General features: G+C 52.5%; 2 protein-coding genes across 2 annotated transcripts in view; both read left to right on the top strand.

The window, feature by feature from the left end:
- Positions 1–1,930: 1,930 nt before the first annotated feature.
- FN3K (fructosamine 3 kinase) lies at positions 1,931–13,138 on the top strand. Its single transcript, XM_007125582.3, has 6 exons — positions 1,931–2,289; positions 4,747–4,898; positions 5,787–5,878; positions 6,253–6,335; positions 11,690–11,812; positions 12,702–13,138. Exons 1-6 carry the CDS (start codon positions 2,149–2,151, stop codon positions 13,038–13,040), a joined length of 930 nt encoding a protein of 309 aa, XP_007125644.2. The 5' UTR covers positions 1,931–2,148; the 3' UTR covers positions 13,041–13,138.
- Positions 13,139–14,013: 875 nt separating this feature from the next.
- TBCD (tubulin folding cofactor D) overlaps positions 14,014–19,063 on the top strand; it is a 130,952-nt gene continuing 125,902 nt past the window's right edge. The window contains exons 1-2 of the mRNA XM_028498569.1: positions 14,014–14,383; positions 15,659–15,709. Of these exons, the coding sequence (XP_028354370.1) occupies positions 14,188–14,383; positions 15,659–15,709 (247 nt within the window). The 5' untranslated portion in view covers positions 14,014–14,187. The remainder of the gene's footprint in view (positions 14,384–15,658; positions 15,710–19,063) is intronic.

Below are 19,063 nucleotides of genomic sequence, written 5' to 3'. Positions count from 1 at the left end.
GTCGCTCCTCTGCACGGTGACCCCAGTACCTTGGCTGGTACTACCACCCCAATCCACACCCCGAGATACATTTCCTGAGAACTCCTGCAATAGCTACCTGAGTTTTAGCTACAGTTGGGGCTGAGAGGTGACTTCTGCACCTTTGCAGCCATCATTATGGTTCTTGGGGAACCAGGAGACTGGCCGTAGTGGGGAAGGGGTTGCTTGGATGTGTCTGAGTCACATCTCCCAGTTGAGCTTCCTGCCACAAACCAAAATTCAAATGCAGGCTTCGGAGGAGGGTGGGCTGGTTTGCGAAGTCAGAGTGCTCTCCTAGGCACGTGTCTTCATGCTGAGGATTCTGCCCTTGGACCCAGGGCTGCTCAAATGGGAGCTGGGAGGCCTGGGGAGCAGCCCCAAGTGCCTGGGTTCGGGACCAGTAAGATGGTGTGCCTCTGCCTAGCTGCCACCCAGCATGTTCAGACCCTGCTTGGGCAAACCGTGGCCACAGCCCAGAATGGGGCTCAGTCAAGACCAGCGTCTCCTGCAAGAAAGGGCGGGAGGGGGCAGAAGGGTGGAGCTCATGCGCACCTGACCCTGGCAGCTTTGGGACTGGGTTTAGACCAAAGATTTGGAATTCCGAGAGAACAGAGAAAACAGGATGGAAATCATAAGGAAAGAGCTGAAGAAGCTGAAGGCAACTTCCCGGGGTTGGAGGACCCAAGTTTCGATCCTGAAATGGCCCACCTGTCCTGCCCAGAGGAGACTCATCTTGGGCACTTCCCTGGGGAATTGTCGCATACTGGCAACAAAGAGAGGATCCAAAAGCCTCCAGAGAGAGAATAGTTTCCACACAGAGAATAAGAATCCAACTGGCTTCCAGCTTCTCAACAGCATGGGAGCTGGAAGGTGAGGCCACAGAGCCATCTCAGTGATGCAAGAACAGCCTGGAATTCCATACCCAGCAGGACTGCCCATAGAGAATAAAGACGTCTGCAGAAGTGTGAGAGCTCATCTTTACTGTCATGGATCCCTATTCGGGATGCAATAGGAGCTTGGGCTTCGCCAGACTGAGAGGGAGAGCTGGGAGAAGGTAGACTTGCGGGGGTCAGACCCTTCCTACAGATGCCAAACAGTCTCCTGCTCACCTGCTCTTGGCCATGCATGTGTGAGGGCATGTGTACATGCCTTTGTGCACATGGCACGTGTGTGTGTTTTCTTAATATTTATTTATTTATTTGGCTGCACCGGGTCTTAGTTGCAGCATGTGGGATCTTCATTACAGCATGTGGGATCTTTAGTTGTGGCATGCGGGATCTAGATCCCTGACCAGGTATGGAACCTGGGCCCCCTGCATTGGGAGAGCAGAGTCTTAACCACTGGACCACCAGGGAAGTCCTGGCACAGATGTGCCAGGAAGCTCCCTTCCTGGGACAGCCAGCCTCTGTAATCAGGAGTCCCACTCCGGGTGTGGTCAGCTGCCTGGTATCAGAACCCCAAGAGCAGACTCTATCTCTGATGGGCACCAGGTGCCCTGACGATCAAGCCCAGTGCCAGCAACCGGTGTCACCAGGCAGTGCCTGGGGCCTGGCAGGACGTGGTCAAGACCGCCAGCCTTCTGTGGACCGTGTGAGACCTAGCAAGGCCTGTGACCTGCATCCCAGGGACGGCAATCTCCCCTGGACTGTCCTGGGTATTTCTGGGTGGGAGGGCTCTGGGCCGAGGCCCAGAGAGGGTTCAGGGAGCCTCCGTGCAGGCAGGTCAGGCCCTACAGGGCCCTGGTCAAGTCCCAGGCGGGTTCAGGCTCACTGACTGTGGACACACGGGAGGGCACCGCCCCCACGTCTGTCCCCCTATCAGAGAGCTCCGCCCTCCTCCCATATCGCTGGGTCCGCCCGGCTTGGCCTACTGTCGGGGAGGGGGGGAGCGGCGGGGGCGGGGGCGGCGAGCGCTTGCCCGGCCTGACTGAATCGCCCTCACCCTCCTGCGGGAGGAAGACCGGGAGGCCGGACACCCGGGCGCTGGGAGCCCTTAGGCCAAACAGACCGGGCGCCTCCCCCGCGGACAGCTGCCTTGGCAGCGGCGAGCTCGCCTCCGGGCCCGCTCTCTGCGCGGTCCCAGGTCCCCCGTGTCCCCGTGTCTCCCGCCCCCCATCCCGCCGCCGGCCCCATGGAGCAGCTGCTGCGCGCGGAGCTGCGCACCGCGACCCTGCGCGCCTTCGGGAGCCCCGGGGCCGGCTGCATCAGCGAGGGACGCGCCTACGACACGGATGCCGGTCCCGTGTTCATCAAGGTCAACCGCAGGACGCTGGTGCGTGCCCCCCACCCCATCCCATCCCACCCCACCTCTCCCTGCGGCCTGAGCCTGCCCCGGGAGCTGGAGGGGAGAAGGGGTTGAGGGTGGGGGAGGGCTGGAAGGAAGCGGGGGAGGAGAGGAGGGTGGCGAGGGGGCTCAGGGAGAGGGAGCGCCGTGGTCTGGTCCTGGGCCAGGCCTGGCAGTCACAGCCCCGGGGTCAGCTTGCGGCCTTGCAGAGGCTCAAGCGTTTTCTGTGGGATTCCGAGGTTTTGTCTGCTGCGGGATTAATTTACTTCCTTTTGCCTGGATGCACAGGAGTTTTTGGTGTCTGTTTTAATTTCTCAACCATTCAAGCATGGGGGGCGGTGAAGCTTGGGGTCCTGGGCTGCTTATGCCACTCCCCTGGGGCTCAGCTCTGGACTCCGTTCCCCACAGCCCCTGGGTCCTCCCCGGCAGATGGAAAGAGGCAGGAAGAACCCTTGCCCGACACAGAGGGCCAGGTGTCTTCTCCTTCTGCTCACAGGCCATGCTTGTGTTTGGACCTGGTTTCCACTGCCTGCTTAAAATATTGCTGTTAAATATACATGGAAAATAGTAACACTTTACAGATGGAGAAAACTGACCATAGTGTGTGCACTCAGGTGCTGAGGATGGCGCTCCCTTGGCCCTGGTGGGCAGCTCCAAGGAGGCCCCTGGTGCTCTGTGGGCCAGGCCCCTTTGCGATGCGACATTGGGGAGGGGGTGTTGGCTGTGGGCTGGAGGAAATCCCAGAGTGACCCCTCCAGTCCCCCTGCAACACTGCCAACGTTTAGGATGGACAGTGGGTCGGCATTGGTCCGGCATCCCTGCTCTGTTGGCACCAGGAACTGTTAAAGAATCTGGTTTCAGTACCCAAATCCCTCAAAACGATAAGGCCCACCCACTGGGAAGCGGTATTGGGTTCAGGGTTCACGCTGGCCCTGGAAACTTCGCAGCTGGTTCCTGAAAGCTCTTCCAGGCTGGGATCCCATTTTTCACCCTTGAAACCTTCAGTGTTGGCACACAGGAGGTGATAAATCAATACACGAGAACAGGTGATAGGTGAGGCCCTCAGGATGTAAACAATCTGGAGCCCAGGTGTCCTCTTCCCCTGTGTGTTTGGGGTCTTACCCTGGGAGCATGGCTGGGGTTCACTGGACACCCCGCTCCATGATTCTAGGTGTGGAATGGCAGTTAGGAGGACACCTTGCACGTTCTCCCCTCAAGTCCTTGAATTAAAGGACGGAATTCTTTTCTTTTCTTTTTTTTTTTTTTTTTTTTTTTTTTTTTGTGTTGTGGTAGCCTCCCACCGCTGTGGCCTCTCCCGTTGTGGAGCACAGGCTCCGGAAGCGCAGGCTCAGCGGCCACGGCTCACGGGCCCAGCTGCTCTGCGGCATGTGGGGTCCTCCCGGACCGGGGCACGAACCCGCGTCCCCTGCATCGGCAGGCGGACTCTCAACCACTGCGCCACCAGGGAAGCCCTGGAATTCTTTTCCTGTGTGGAAATAGATGCTTTGATCTTGTTCACAAAGGTTAATTCTATAGCCAGAGGTATTCACAAACCATATTAACAAACACATTTTTAACCCAGATATAGTGTACCTAAGGTGAGAGTTCACCTAATTTAAAATTGGGATATTTGTACAAAATGTTTTAGAAGTAGGAAGACCCCTGGGTCCCAGTGGAGGCTGTTCTGCTGCCCTGGGGAGTGGCTGTCTTCTTCTTGGGTGGGGTGCATGGCTCCTTCCCAGCCTCCAGGCCCTGGTGGGTGCCTGCCTCTGGGGACCGGCCCTGGACCCCCCAGCCCCTGCCTTCCCCCACCCCAAGTGTGTGCCCCAGTCACTTTGGCATGCCCCCCATGCTGCCCTGTGCTGCCCCTCATTTGCTGTAAGTGCTCAAGGCATCGTGGGGGCAGGTAACCTGGAAGGGAACCCAGGCCCAGCCCCATACCCTCCACTAACCTGCACTTCAAGGCACCCCACCACCACCCCCATGGCACCCTGTGGCGCACCCCACAGCACCCCACTATACCCCAAGCACCCTCATGGTCTACTACAACACCCCATAGCACTCCCATCACCCCACAGTACCTTCGTGGCGCTTCCAGCACCTCGCAGCACCCCCATGGCACTCCTAGCACCTGAAGGTTTCCCCAGCACCCCCAGCACCGCCCCCCACGGCCTGTGCTTCCTTACCTCTCAGAGCAAGCGCTTGGTGCAGGCCTCAGCATCCTGTCCACCCTAAGCTCTCGGCGCAGCCCCTTCCTATCCAAAGGGGGCCACATTGCGTCCCACCCTCTGGGGGCTGATGCCTTGCTCCTCAGCCAGTTTTCAGCAACTGGAGGTCCTGGGTGCTTGCGATCCCACATGGTGGCTTCTGTGCAGGGCTGTGAGCCTCAGCCTGGCTGCATAGCTCCTGCTGGCATCGGAGTTCACGGCCGTGTTCTGGACGCAGGCCCGGCAGATGTTTGAGGGGGAGATGGCGAGCCTGGAGGCTCTTCGGAGCACCGGCCTGGTGCGGGCGCCTCAGCCTATCAAGGTGATTGACCTGCCTGGAGGTGGGGCTGCCTTTGTGATGGAGTATCTGAAGATGAGGGGCCTGAGCAGGTGAGAGGGTGAGAGAGAGAGAGAGAGAGAGAGAGAGAGAGAGAGAGGGAATGTGTGTGTGTGTGTGTATGTGTGTGTCTGTGTGTGTGTGTGTGTGTGAGAGAGAGAGAGAGACAGAGACAGAGAGGGAGACAGAGAGAGAGACAGAGACAGAGAGAGGGAGACGAGAGAGAGGGAGAGCAGCCTCTTGCTGAGCTGCCCATATAGCTCCGTGCAGGGAGCAGAGGCAGGGCCAAGAACCACACCTGCCCTCTCTGATTGAGACAGGAGCTCTTGCTTCCATGCAGGGTCAGCCTGAGGTTAGTCTGGCTCCACAAAGTTGTGCCAAATAAGCGTGTTTGAACCATCCATTGCTTTGTGCTCAGAGGGCACCCGTGCCAGCTCAGTTTGGGCAGTGAGGTCTGATGTAGTAATTATCTGAAGTCCTTAATTTTTTTTCTAACTATTAAAGTTATGTATATTCATTGTTTAAAAAATGGTGGAAGACGCAAACTCATGTAAAGAAAACTAAAGGCACCAGTCATCCCAGAAGCAGGGAGCAGTCACTGCTACATTTTGGTGTGTGATTATCATCCCAGTCTTTTTCTTGTATGTGATTTACATTTGTTTTTATAAAAATTGGGAGCCTTTTTTTTTTCTACTTAACATTACTTTTTCCCTTGATTTGTCCCTTAATTCCGAGTACCTCTGTGGGCTTCAACAGAAGCCTACCCCTCTTGGTGATTTTGTACTATTTTGTTTTTTGGAGGTCATTGCCTACAGTGCATTTTTTTCAGTTTTTAAAGAACAGAGAGTAGTTTTTAAGGTATTTAAAACACTTCTCAAAATGGAACATGCGAGCTGGTTGTTGTTTCTTATTTTAATTGGCTGCATTTCTTCTTTCCTCAGTCAGGCATCAAAACTTGGAGACCAGATGGCAGATTTGCACCTTTACAACCAGAAGCTCAGGGAGAAGTTGAGGGAGGAGGAGAACAGAGTGGGTATGTTCAGAATGCTGTTGTGCACCCTTGACCTGGGCGCATCTACCCTGGGTTGGTGCTTAGGGGGGACATTTCAGTAATGGGTTGGGTTGCACACCACCTGCCTGTAGACTGCAGTGTGAAAAAAGAGATTGTTAAATAAGAATTTTGATGATAAGCTAGTAGAATCAGCTCATGACCCCTTTTATATCCAGCTCTGCTGTCCAGTGTGCTTGAGGTAGGTGTGTCCTTGCTGGTCCATGTGTGGACCAATTGCTACCATGTGTAGTATATCCTCAGCCACCCATGTTCCAGCAGTGCAGCCCAGGCCCATCCTGATGCTCTGCTGAGGTCTGACATTTAAGAGAAAGACAAGCAACACTTTCTGTTGACAGGCCAGAGGGCTGAGGGTGCCGGGCCCCAGTATGTGACCAAGTTCGGCTTCCACACGGTGACGTGCTGCGGCTTCATCCCACAGGTGAGTGCCTGGGCGAGGATGCTTCTGCTTAGTTCCTGACGCCCCAGTGCTGGTCATGCCACCCCTTGTGTGTGACAGAGTGCCAGTCCACTGGGCACCAGCAAGTCTGACTACCTGATTTCTGAAAGCAGAGTGTGAGTTGTGATAAATGGGCTGGGGAGAGTAGATGTCGAGGTTCACTGAGCAGAGCTCAGAGGAGGTGGGGAGCTGTGGGGCAGGTAGAAGAGCATTCTGAGCATAGGAAACAGCAGGTGCAAAGGCCGTATCACAGGAGGGCATGTGCTAAGTATGGAGGACGGAAGTGGGTGGAGGTAAGGCAGCATTAGAGGTCAGGGACTAAGTCCTGGTCACTCAGCCCGTCTCCTAGGGCCTTTAAAAATTATTAGTACTATTGAAAAAAAAAACTATTAGTACTATTGAGAGGTAATTCAGTGACATAAATGTCACTTTTAAAGTGTACAGTTCAGTGATTTTTAGTATATTCACAGTGTTATGCAGCCATCACCACTATCTGACTCCAAAACATTTTCATCACCCCAAAGAGAAACCACATACCCATTAGTAGTCACTCCCCATTCCCTCGCCCTCAGTCACCGGTAACCATGAATCTCTTTCTGTCTTTAGGATTTACCTATTCTGGACACTTCATATAAATGGAATCATATTGTACAATAGATATACTTTTATGTCTGCCTGGTGTGGGCAGAGGGTTATTCTTCCAGGCAGAGGTCACTAGGGGCAAGATCCTTATGAAGCTGGAGGCAGATTTAGGGATCTTAGTCAAGGGGTAGCCCTCACATCTGGGGTCCCTAGAACTGTACCCGGTGGTTTACCAGGCTTGTTAAGACCCTATGAATCTCTGCTGAAGCCAGCTCCCCTGGGGGTTACACACCTGTCTAGAGCTAGTGACCAGCACAATAGTGTGGTCCCAGGCCAGTATGGCCAAATGTGGCTTGTTATCCTGCTTCAGATGTTGAGTTTAAGAGCTATGAGTCTACAGAGATTTGGTTGACCTCACACAGTGGCTTTTCAAGAACTGAGGAATGAACTTGTACACAGAGCCCTGATGTGTGAAGCAGGTGAGGATGGGGCTGGCCTGTTAGGGACACAGGCAGCCCCCAAGTGCCCCTTCAGAGTCCAGGATCAGTGAACCAACCTAGTTTAGCTGCAGCCCAGCCAGGAAGGGGCAGGAAACCTGGGAGGACACCTGGTCCACCTCCTTGTGCTGTGACAAGGTGGTACTGGATGTAGTGTCCGATGGACATAGCATGGATGGACCAGCCTGAAGTTTCAAGAGGCTCCCTGCTCCTTGGGAGGACTGAGTGGGCCCTTAGGGGCTGCAGCCGTTCATGGGGCAACCCTGAATGGTGGCACCTACTGAGCTGAGCCCCGTTGGGGCCATTGGCTCGGTCAGAGGACTGACACAGTTTGTTTGCTGCCGTGTCCGACTCAACTCCCCAGTTGCCATCGCAACACCAGGAGGCGGGTTGCCATTGACCCGTTTTATAGATGAGGAAAATGATGTGCAGAGAAGCCAGGTGGTGCCTGAGTCATGCAGCTGGTAAGCGGGGGGGCCAGGGTTTGGCCCTGTCTGGCTTCAGAGCATAGGCCCTGACTGCCACACATCCTGACCCACCTGGTCCAGGTGAAAGCTGGATCCTCCCACCAGCTATGCACCCAGGCGGCCCCGCCTTTGGTAGCTCAGGGGAAGGTCATGTCTTTTCGTGGGTGAGGGGATCATGGCCCATTGGTTCAGGTGGAGGGCTAGCCAGTGCTGGTCTCCAGCTCCAAACACGCAGTCTGTGTCTTCATGACCTGGTCATCTAGGAGGTAGACCGAGGCTGGGACACTAGGGGCCTGGGCAGGCAGATGGGGCACGAGGGCATGCCATCCCATACGCCTCAGGCTGTTTGGGAGGAGGCCTCCCTCTTTCTCTTGAGGTACACCTAGCACCAAGGGGGTGAACCCAGGGCCTCAGCCACCACAACCCTCTGCACAGGGAATCTCCATGCTGAGGATGCTGACCAGAGATGCATGCTCTCTGGAAAGTTCCTGCCTTAAGGAATTCCACAAAGTAACCCTTTGTATAAAATAAGCTTTGCATCTTTTTTTTTAAACAACCCTATTGAAGTATAATTGACATAAAATAAACTGCACCTATTTAAAGTGTACAGTTTGGTAAGTTTTGACACATGTATGTGCCTGTGAACCGCTAACCACAGTCAGGTCAATGAGTATATCCATCACCAAAAAAGTGTCCTCCTGCCCTTTTGTAATGTTTTCCTCCTGTCCTTCGCTGCCCCGGCAACTGCTGATCTGTTTTCTATCACCATAGATAGGTTTGCAGTTTGTGTAATTTAATATAAATGGAATCATATGGTGTGTACTCCTTTTTGTCTGGCTTCTTTCACTTAGCACAAACATTTTGATATTCATCCATGTTGTTGCCTGTGTCAAAAGTCCATTCCATTGTATGATAAACCACAGTGTGTTTATCCATTCGCCTGTTGATGGACCTCTGAGTTGTGTCCGGGTTTTGCTTTCACAAATAAAGCCGCTATGAACCTTCATGTGCAAGAGTTTGTGTGGACAAATACTTCCATTTATTTTGGGTAAATACCTGGGAGCCAATGACTAGGTCAAATGTAGGCTTATATTTAACTTTTTAAGAAACTACCGGGGCTTCCCTGGTGGCGCAGTGGTTGCGCATCCGCCTGCCGATGCAGGGGAACCGGGTTCGCGCCCCGGTCTGGGAGGATCCCACATGCCGCGGAGCGGCTGGGCCCGTGAGCCATGGACGCGCAGTCCGGAGCCTGTGCTCCGCAACGGGAAAGGCCGCAGCAGAGGGAGGCCCGCATACCACACACAAAAAAAAAAAAGAAACTACCAAAATATTTTTCAAAGTGGTTATACCATTTTACATTCACACCATCAGTGTATGAGCATTCCAGGTCCTCGGCATCCTCGCATACTTGGTATTTTCCTTTTTCTAAAATTGTAGCCATCCTAGTGATTGTAAGGTATCTCAGTGAGGTTCTATTTTCCCTGATGACTAAGGATGTGGAGCATCTATTTATGTGCTTATTTGCCATATATTAGGGACATAATTGTTTAGGATTATTATATCTTCCTCATCAGTTGACTTCCTTTCCATAGTGAGATGACTTTCTTTATACTTGGTGATATTCTTTGCTCTGAAATTTACTTCCATATTAATATAGCTACTCCAGCTTTTTAAAAAAAATTTTATTTATTTATTTATTTATTATTTTTTTATTTTTTTATTTTTTTGCGGTACGCGGGCCTCTCACTGTTGTGGCCTCTCCCGTTGCGGAGCACAGGCTCCGGACGCGCAGGCTCAGCGGCCATGGCTCACGGGCCCAGCTGCTCCGCGGCATGTGGGATCCTCCCAGACCGGGGCACGAACCCGCGTCCCCTGCATCGGCAGGCGGACTCGCAACCACTGCGCCCAGGGAAGCCCTAAATTTTATTTATTTAATTATTTTTTATTTTTGGCTGTGTTGGCTCTTCGTTGCTGTGCGCAGGCTTTCTCTAGTTGCGGTGGGTGGGGGCTATTCTTTGTTGCGGTGCGCAGGCTTCTCATTGCGGTGGCTTCTGTTGTTGCGGAGCACGGGCTCTAGGCGCATGGGCTTAAGTAGTTGGCTCACGGGCTCTAGAACGCAGGCTCAGTAGTTGTGGCACATGGGCCCAGTTGCTCCGCAGCATATGGGATCTTCCCGGACCAGGGCTCGAACCCGTGTCCCCTGCATTGGCAGGCGGATTCTTAACCACTGTGCCACCAGGGAAGCCCTCCAGCTTTCTTTTGACTAGTGTTAGCATGATTTATTTTTTCTATCCTTTTAACCTGTTTCTGTTTTTATATATAAAGTGCATTTCTTGTACACAGCTTATAATTTGGTTAAAAAATATAATTGGATTAAAAATAATTGCTTTATTTTTCTAACCTGTTGATCTCTGTCATTTAACAGGGGTGTTTAGACACATTTAATGTACTTATTGATATGGTTAGGTTTGGAACTGTTGTTATTTCTTTTTTGTTTGTCTTATCTGTTCTCTGCTCCCCTTTTATTTTTTCTTTATTGTTGTTGTTTTTATAAATTTATTTACTTTTTGGTGCATTGGGTCTTCGTTGTTGGGTCTTCATTGCTGCGCTTGGGCTTTGTCTAGTTGCCGCGAGCGGGGGCTACTCTTCATTGCCGTGCGCGGGCTTCTCATTGCGGTGGCTTCTTTTGTTGCAGAGCTTGGGCTGTAGGCGCATGGGCTTCAGTAGTTGTGGCATGTGGGCTCAGTAGTTGTGGCCCACGGGCTCTAGAGCACAGGCTCAGTAGTTGTGGCGCATGGGCTTAGTTGCTCTGCGGCATGTGGGATCTTCCCGGACCAGGGCTCGAACCTGTGCACCCTGCATTGGCAGGCGGATTCTTAACCACTGAGCCACCAGGGAAGTGCCACCTTTTATTCTTTATGCTCTCTTTTGAATTAACTTTTTTTTTTTTTTTTTTTTTTTGCTGTACGCGGGCCTCTCACTGTTGTGGCCTCTCCCGTTGGGGAGCACAGGCTCCGGACGCGCAGGCTCAGCGGCCATGGCTCACGGGCCCAGCCGCTCCGCGTCATGTGGGATCTTCCCAGACCGGGGCACGAATCCGTGTCCCCTGCATCGGCAGGTGGACTCTCAACCACTGCGCCACCAGGGAAGCCCTCGAATTAACTTCTAATGTACTTATTGATATGGTTAGATTTGGAACTGTTGTCATTTCTTTTTTATTTGTCTTCTCTGTTCTTTGCTCCCCTTTTATTCTTTATCTCTCTTTCGAATTACCTAAGTATTTTTTAAAAATTTATTTACTTATTTATTTTGGTTGCATTGGGTCCTCGTTGCTGTGCGCGCAGGCCTTCTCCAGCTGTGGCGAGCGGGGCTTCTCTTCGTTGTGGCGCGCAGGCCTCCCACTGCGAGGCCTCCCACTGCGACGGCTTCTCCTGTTGGGAAGCACGGGCTCCAGGTGTGTGGGCTTCAGTAGTTGTGGCTCGCGGGCTCTAGAGCGCAGGCTCAGCAGCTGTGGCGCGTGGGCACAGTTGCCCCGCGGCACGTGGGATCCTCCCGGACCAGGGCCCGAACCCGTGTTCCCTACATTGGCAGGCAGATTCCTAACCACTGCGCCACCAGGGAAGTCCCTAAGTAAGTATTTTTAATGATTCCATTTTATCTCCCTTGTTGGACAGCGATAACATTTGCTGTGCTCTTTTAGTGGTTGCTTTAAGGTTTAGGCAGATGCCATGCATAACTGTCCTGTGACCACCAGCTGCAGCACCAGCCCCTCCTTTCCCTTGTTGCTCAGGTGAACGAGTGGCAGGATGACTGGCCAACCTTCTTCACCCGGCACCGGCTCCAAGCACAGCTGGACCTCATTGAGAAGGACTATGCTGACCGAGAGGCACGAGAACTCTGGTCACAGCTACAGGTGGGCACAGCAATTATCCTCTGGGAGAGGGGCTGTTCTCTTATGAGCCTACCACATTGGTGTGGGACCCCCTGCTAGAACAGAGCCAGAGTGGGGACTGCTGAGCCTGGAGCAGAGCTGGTCAAGTCGTGGACCCATAAGTGTCCTGACTATTGGCTTGATGGGGAAACTGAGAAGGGGATGGGACCTGAGGGCCTACTTGACCCCTGAGTGCACCTCTCACCTGCTTGGTCACCAGGTACTTAACCTCAAACTTTGCTCATGTGAAATGTAGGTGTTTGGCTTGTAAATGGTGGCATTTACTATTACTTTCTTGTCCATTCTTATGCTGTTTTTTTCACCAAGGCACAAACATCTTACCTCTTAGAGCAGGTGTGGGTAGCACTTTGAAACCAGAGTGATTGGTTTCAAAACGTAACTCTCAAAACGTTAAAAACAGAACTCGCATATCAGTATATCAGCATGCATCAAAGAAATTTTATTTAACTCATTGCTGAAGTAATCAGGCTACAAAAGAGGTGCAGATATATATGTGCTGTGAAATAAAAGAATAGCGCAGAAAGTTTGCTAAGTTACATACAAAAAGACTCCACTCAGATTATACAGTTCATATTCTACATGACAATAAAACCATAACCTCTGAGGTTCTCTACTCTACTGTATGGAAGTCATTAATATTGTAGCGCTTCTGGACCTAAATTAGTAGTAAATACTAAGACAAAATTACATTTTCCTGGAGTCAGAGGATCCTTATCCCTGGGCTTGGTACAAAGTGGTCGTTGGACCCTGAGCAAACACAGGTCGTCTTTGCCTTATTTCCAAGCACTGGATGAGGAGACTGTGGCTCCCAGGCCTGTGATAACTCTGTGTACAATCATTATTTTCTTAGGTGAAGATCCCAGATTTGTTTTGTGGCCTAGAGATTGTCCCCGCCCTTCTTCATGGGGATCTCTGGTCAGGAAATGTGGCCGAGGACGACACCGGCCCCATTATTTATGACCCGGCCTCCTTCTACGGTCATTCTGAGTTTGAACTGGCGATTGCTTTGATGTTCGGGGGGTTTCCCAGGCCCTTCTTCACCGCCTACCACCGGAAGGTCCCCAAGGCTCCAGGGTTTGACAGGAGGCTGCTGCTCTATCAGCTCTTTAACTACCTGAACCACTGGAACCACTTCGGGAAGCAGTACAGGAGCCCATCCCTGGGCACCATGAGGAAGCTTCTCAAGTAGCAGCCCGCCTGTGTCCCCTGCCCAGCCGCTTGCCAAAGGACCAAGGCGCCAGCACCAGAGGCGGCTTCAGAGATGAATAAAGCCCATGGTGGTTTCAGGGATGGAACTGTGTGTGTCTTAGTTTCACCTGCGTCTCCGTCCTCCATGCAGCTGTTTTAATTTATGGGGGCCCAGACAACCTGAAAGGTCTCCGGCAGGCTCATTACCTATTCCAATCTGGGGGGAACTTGGAGTTTATACTTTCATTACAGTTGTACAGAAATTCACACAGATCTGGGGTTTGCTTAGGTGGAATTTGGTGTCATGGCCCCCTGTGGATTCGGGTCTCCTGTTTCTGGCTTAGGCAGAGTTGGAGACCATGAGATGGGCCCACCTCTTGAGCAGTATCTCTGGGGCTGAGCAGGGCTTCAAGTCCACCTTACTGAGGTGGACAGGTGGAAGAAAGACACCCCCCCCCACACCCAATGTGCTGCAGTCACTGCCCAGCCGCTCTCCCGCGCTCCGTTTTGCAGCTGGTGTTTTTTGCTCGATAAGGGTGTGTGTGTGTGTGGGGGGGCGGTAGCCTTGGGTAGGGGGTGTGCCCTGGCGGGTGCCTGGAGTGATCAGGGTGTCCGGGGGTCGGCGTGTCGGGCTGCCACCGTGGAGGGGCGGGGCTGCCGGGCACCTCGGCTACCCGTGTGTACGTCTCGGAAGACCAGAGCCGCGCCGTTATCACTCCTCCCGAATCACCAATTATTTCGGGGCTTTACGAGCGCCCACTCATCTGTCTGGAAAGTGCCTGTCTAGCCGGCTGGAGCCACTCCCACTGCAGCCCTGCGCGCCTGCAGACGGCTTTGCAGAAAGACCTCCGGGACCTGAACTCAGCGCGCGTGCTCGGGGAAGGCTGCGCAGCTGGCTTGTGGGATCTTGTCGCCCCACCCAGCCGTACTCGGGCTCGGCACCGCCTCCGTGCGCAGTATTTTGGCGGCCGGCGCGCTCTGTAGCGGGGCCGGCGCGCAAGGTCGGAGGTCGTGGGGCGGGGCCGGCGTCATTGCCGCCTTCTCTGTCTCAGCAGTTTTGAGCGTTCGGTTCCTCGTGTCCCACGACCCGCGTCCCGCGCGCGTGTGGAGCCGGCTGCGAGTCTGCGGGTACCGTCCGGCCGCCGAGGATGGCCTTGAGCGAGGAGCCGGCCGTGGGCGCCGTGGAGGATCCGGTGGAGGACCGGGCGGAGGACGCGGCGCTGGCCTGCGGCGCCTTTCTCGAGTCGTTCGGCGAGAGCGCGGAGACGAAGGAGCTGCTCGGCCGCCTACCGGCGGTGCTCGGAGACCGCGCGGCCCGGGAGGGCGCCCTGGAGCGGTTCCGGGGTGCGCGCGGGCCGGAGGAGGGGAGGGGGGCAGCGCAGGCTGTGCAGGTCTCCTTTCTTGCGGCTCCAGGCACGGGCGCGCGTGAGAGGTGGAGGGCAGTGGGCCTCCTGGCCGACCTCCGTCGGGGGGGGGCGGGTGGACCTCCCCTGGGCGGCTCGTCTCCCAGTCCTGTCCCCAGCCTGCTCTGGGACCACAGCAAAGAGCATTTTCTCCGAGACAGCTGTGTGGACGGGTCAGTGGGAGCAGGAGAGGCGAGAACAGGTTGGAGCGGGCGGGGGCCGGGCTGGCTGTGCGGTTGTGGGGCCCCCACCCAGAGCCTTAGCTGTAGGCAGCGCCCATGGCTCTGCCAATACTGCAGGACAGCGCAGGATATCGGATAGGCGCACCGTAGGATGCTTAGTTATTAGTCTAGGTTCTCCAAGTTTAGACGGACCCTTGAGGTTGTCTATAACGGGTAACTTCCAAATGACTCCTTAGGATCCCGTGGTTAGATAACTACGTAGGGTTTTGTGATTCAGTAAAACCGTCCTCGTGGACCCTTTTAGCTAAAGAAATTTCTATATAATTTTGTCCTCATAGGTTTGTAATGACAACTTTGAACTTCAGAAGGGGGCAGTGTGGCTGGCTGAGTGGAAAGAGCACACACTTCGGCAACTCGACCCTGGGCTTAAATACCCCTCTGCCACTTGGGCTAGTTGCCTGATTGATTGTGCTGTTTCTCTGGCTGTCGGCTGCGGTTAGCACTGAAAATACCTCTGGCGTAGAACTGTCCTGAGGGTGAGGTGTATATCCAGGGACCAGTGAAAGCCCACTTTCCCATTCCTAGGGAGTGGTCAGATGTGGAGGTGTGTGGCGCATAAGAACTGCCATAACCCAAGTGGTCGTGGGATCTGATAGGAGCAGTTCTAGCTGCTGGTAGGAGTGGAAACCAGGCTGCCTGGGATTAAGGAGGCCGTGGTGTGAGGGCTGGGAGGGCACATGGCTTGGTGTGTGTGGCAGAGGAGAGTGAAGGGTGTGGAAGGTGTGTGTCTAATGAAGGGAAGAACTCAGCTTGGTTGTCAGCAGGCCGTGAAGGAAGGAAGAAGCGAGGACCTGAAAGGTAGGTGTGCTGAGCAAGCAGAGGCCAGGGCACAGTGGCCCTGAGGATGTGAGTGGGTGGGGGCTCACTCCAGCTGGCCTGTGCTCTTGGGAGCTGCCCTGCAAGTCAGTGTGGGAAAACTCAAGTGTTTCTGAGGCTCATGTGCATGTTAATTCTCACATTGTTTTTCTTTTTAGTAATAATGGACAAATATCAGGAGCAGCCTCACCTGTTGGACCCACACCTAGGTAAGAATAGAGGCTGAGGATTTTGATTTTTGATCATTCAGCTCCAGATGATCGCAGAGGCTTTGGTGCATGGAGTGTGTGTGTGTGTTTGCGTGCCTGCGCACAAGCAGAGGGTATCAGGATAAAGTGCCCAGGTCTTACTTGTTAGTGGGGCCTACAATAGTAACACCTGCGCCTGGCAGTGAACTTGAGAAGGAGGAAGGTAGTGATAGTAACTTCAGTTGAAGGGCAGCATGGGATGGGGGTTAGGGTCACGAATCCCGGGGCTAGACCACCTAGATTTACATCCCAGCTCTGCCACTAAGCTGCTCTGTGCCTGAGTTTTCTCACCTGTGATATGGGGTCATCACTGCTACTTGCCCCCAGGGCTGTGGAGATCTTAGACACATCACCAGGGAGGCACCAAGGGTTAGCCTCAGGGTGCACACAGGTGCTTTTTAGAAAGTGGGCTGGTGCTGTGCGTGCTGGTTTTTCTTTCTTTCTTTTTTTTTTTTTTTCTGCTGAAAGATCAGCTGTTAACCTTATGGGAATTCCCTTGTGTATTTGTTGTTTTTCCCTTGCTGCTCTTTTTTTTTTTTTTTGCGGTACACGGGCCTCTCCCTGCCGTGGCCTCTCCCGTTGCGGACCACAGGCTCCGGACGCGCAGGCTCAGTGGCCATGGCTCACGGGCCCAGCTGCTCTGCGGCACGTGGGATCTTCCCGGACTGGGGCACGAACCCACATCCCCTGCATCGGCAGGCAGACTCTCAACCACTGCGCCACCAGGGAAGCCCATGGTGTGTTTTTGATCGTTTCTCTGCTCTGCCTTCTTCTGGTGTGCCTGTGAATTTCCAGGAGTGATCCTCTGGGTCCCTAAGCTTTTCCCTTATAGTTCTGCTTTTGGATCTTTGTTTTCCATGTAGAAGATGTTCTTGAATTTATTTTATTTTAATTAATTAATTTATTTATTTTAACATCTTTATTGGAGTATTGAATTTATTTTGACAGTTGTTTTTACTTTATAAGAGTGCTTGTCCTTGGTTTGGTATATTTCAAAGTTGTCTTACAGGTCTGGTTTTCCTCCCTGGGGAGCACACACCCAGCTGCTGGGCCCTGTGGCCCTGTGGGGAGGGTCCTGCTGTGGGCCTCCTAGCCCAGAATTCCCTTTTGAGTCGGGCACCAAGCCTGGCTTCCAGCTCTAAGCCCTTCAGCCTACCCTCTTCAGGACACCTCTGTCCAGGATAGCTCTGTGCAATGATAGAATGTTCTAGATTTGTGCTGTCTGGTAAGGTCACCACTAGCCACATGTGACTGTGGAGCACTTGAAATATGGCTTGTATGACTGAGGAACTGAATTTTATTTTATTTTTTGTTTTTTTCTTTGAATCTTAAATTTTATTTGATTTAAGTTAAAAAAACCCAAATATGGGTAGTGACTGTGGTATTCTGCATTCTCAAGATTAAACCTTTAGGGCTTCCCTGGTGGCGAAGTGCTTAAGAATCCGCCTGCCAGTGCAGGGGACATGGGTTTGAGCCTGGGTCTGGCAAGATCCCACATGTTGCGGAGCAGCTGAGGCCGAGTGCCACAACTACTGAGCCTGTGCTCTAGAGCCCGCGGGCCACAACTACTGAAGCCCGCGCATCTAGAGCCCATGCTCTGCAACGAGAGAAGCCACCGCAATGAGAAGCCCATGCATCGCAACGAAGAGTAGCCCCCGCTCGCTGCAACTAGAGAAAGCCCGTGCGCAGCAAGGAAGACCCAATGCAGCCAAAAATAAAATAAATAAATTTATTTTTTAAAAAAGTAAACCTTTAGTCTTCTGCCTGTATGGGCACAGTGCTGTGGCCTGGAGCCTTGGACCACTCCTCCTGTTTTCAGCCCCACCTTCGTCCTACCCTGGGCTGTCCCCGGCACCTCAGGCCTCTGGCCTCCCGGCTGTGACCCACCGCTGGGCTCTGCTTCTGTACTTCCCCTGTGCGGCTCAGTTACAACTTGGAAGTCACTGCTGAAGTCTCTTAGCTACTGTTACTGCTGTTCTCTTTTTCCTTGTGGATTTGTTTCTCTTTGTTGATTTACTGGGGTTTGGAGGGTGGGGGTTGCTGAGGGAAGCACTGAAATCACCTGCTTTCCTGGTCTCTGTTCTTCCGTGAGGGCTGTGCTGTCTTTCCGAGTCTCTGAGCTGAGTTCTGGCTGTTCTCTACTGTTCCCGAGGTTCACCTCTTTCCCTTGGGGTCAGCTTTTCCTTGTAATTTGGTCTTTTCATCTTGCTGGTTCTGTCCGTGTTTCAGACCAAATGGATGCAAACAAGGGCTCCTCTGCTTCTGTTTTGTAAGTTGGAGCATTTTCTTCTTCTTTTTTTGGGGGGGTGTTTTAATTTTTTTATATTTAATTATATATATATTTTTACATAGCAGATTCTTGTTAGTTATATATTTTATACATATTAGTGTATATATGTCAATCCCAGTCTCCCAATTCATCCCCCCCCACCCCCCGCCAGTTTTCCCCCTTGGAGTCCATTCCCTTTTCTCCACACCCTCTCCAGCATTTGTTGTTTCTAGATTTTCTGATGATGCCCATTCTAACTGGTGTGAGGTGATACCTCATTGTAGTGTTGATTTGCATTTCTCTAATAGTTAGTCATGTTGAGCAGCTTTTCATGTGCTTCTTGGCCATCTGTATGGCCTCTTTGGAGAAATGTCTATTTGGGTCTTCTGCCTAATTTTTGATTGGGTTGATTTTTTTAATATTGAGCTGCGTGAGCTGTTTATATTTTGGGGAGTAATCCTTTGTCCGTTGATTCATTTGCAAATATTTTCTCCCATCTTGTTTGTAGTTTCCTTTGCTTTGCAAAAGCTTTTAAGTTTCATTAAGTTCCATTTGTTTATTTTTGTTTTAATTTCCATTACTCTAGGAGGTGGATCAAAAAAGATCTTGCTGTCATTTATGTCAAAGAGTGTTCTTCCTATGTTTTCCTCGTAAGAGTTTTATAGTGTCTGGTCTTACATTTAGGTCTCTAATTCATTTAAAAAAAATTATTTATTTATTTATTTTTGGGTGTATTGGGTCTTCGTTTCTGTGTGAGGGTTTTCTCTAGTTGTAGCGAGTGGGGGCTACTCTTCATCGTGGCGCGCGTGCCTCTCACTGTCGCGGCCTCTCTTGTTGCGGAGCACAGGCTCCAGATGCGCGGGCTCGGTAGTTGTGGCTCACGGGCCTAGTTGCTCCGAGGCATGTGGGATCTTCCCAGACCAGGGCTCAAACCCATGTCCCCTGCATTGGCAGGCAGATTCTCAACCTCTGTGCCACCAGGGAAGCCCTCTAATCCATTTTGAGTTTATTTTTGTGTATGGTGTTAGGGAGTGTTCTAATTTCAT

The sequence above is a fragment of the Physeter macrocephalus genome, chromosome 14 (assembly GCF_002837175.3).
Source record: "Physeter macrocephalus isolate SW-GA chromosome 14, ASM283717v5, whole genome shotgun sequence".
In the NCBI taxonomy this organism is placed as follows: domain Eukaryota; kingdom Metazoa; phylum Chordata; class Mammalia; order Artiodactyla; family Physeteridae; genus Physeter; species Physeter macrocephalus.
Note: the sequence above shows the minus strand (reverse complement) of the source record. Positions and strands in the feature narration are given on the sequence as shown.

Bases quoted from the DNA above. Each gene is read 5' to 3' on its own strand.
- FN3K (XM_007125582.3), top strand. From the start codon at position 2,149: ATGGAGCAGCTGCTGCGCGCGGAGCTGCGCACCGCGACCCTGCGCGCC. The intron at 5,879-6,252 runs GTATGTTCAGAA...TTCTGTTGACAG, and splicing joins GGAGGAGGAGAACAGAGTGG to GCCAGAGGGCTGAGGGTGCC. The intron at 6,336-11,689 runs GTGAGTGCCTGG...CTTGTTGCTCAG, and splicing joins GCTGCGGCTTCATCCCACAG to GTGAACGAGTGGCAGGATGA.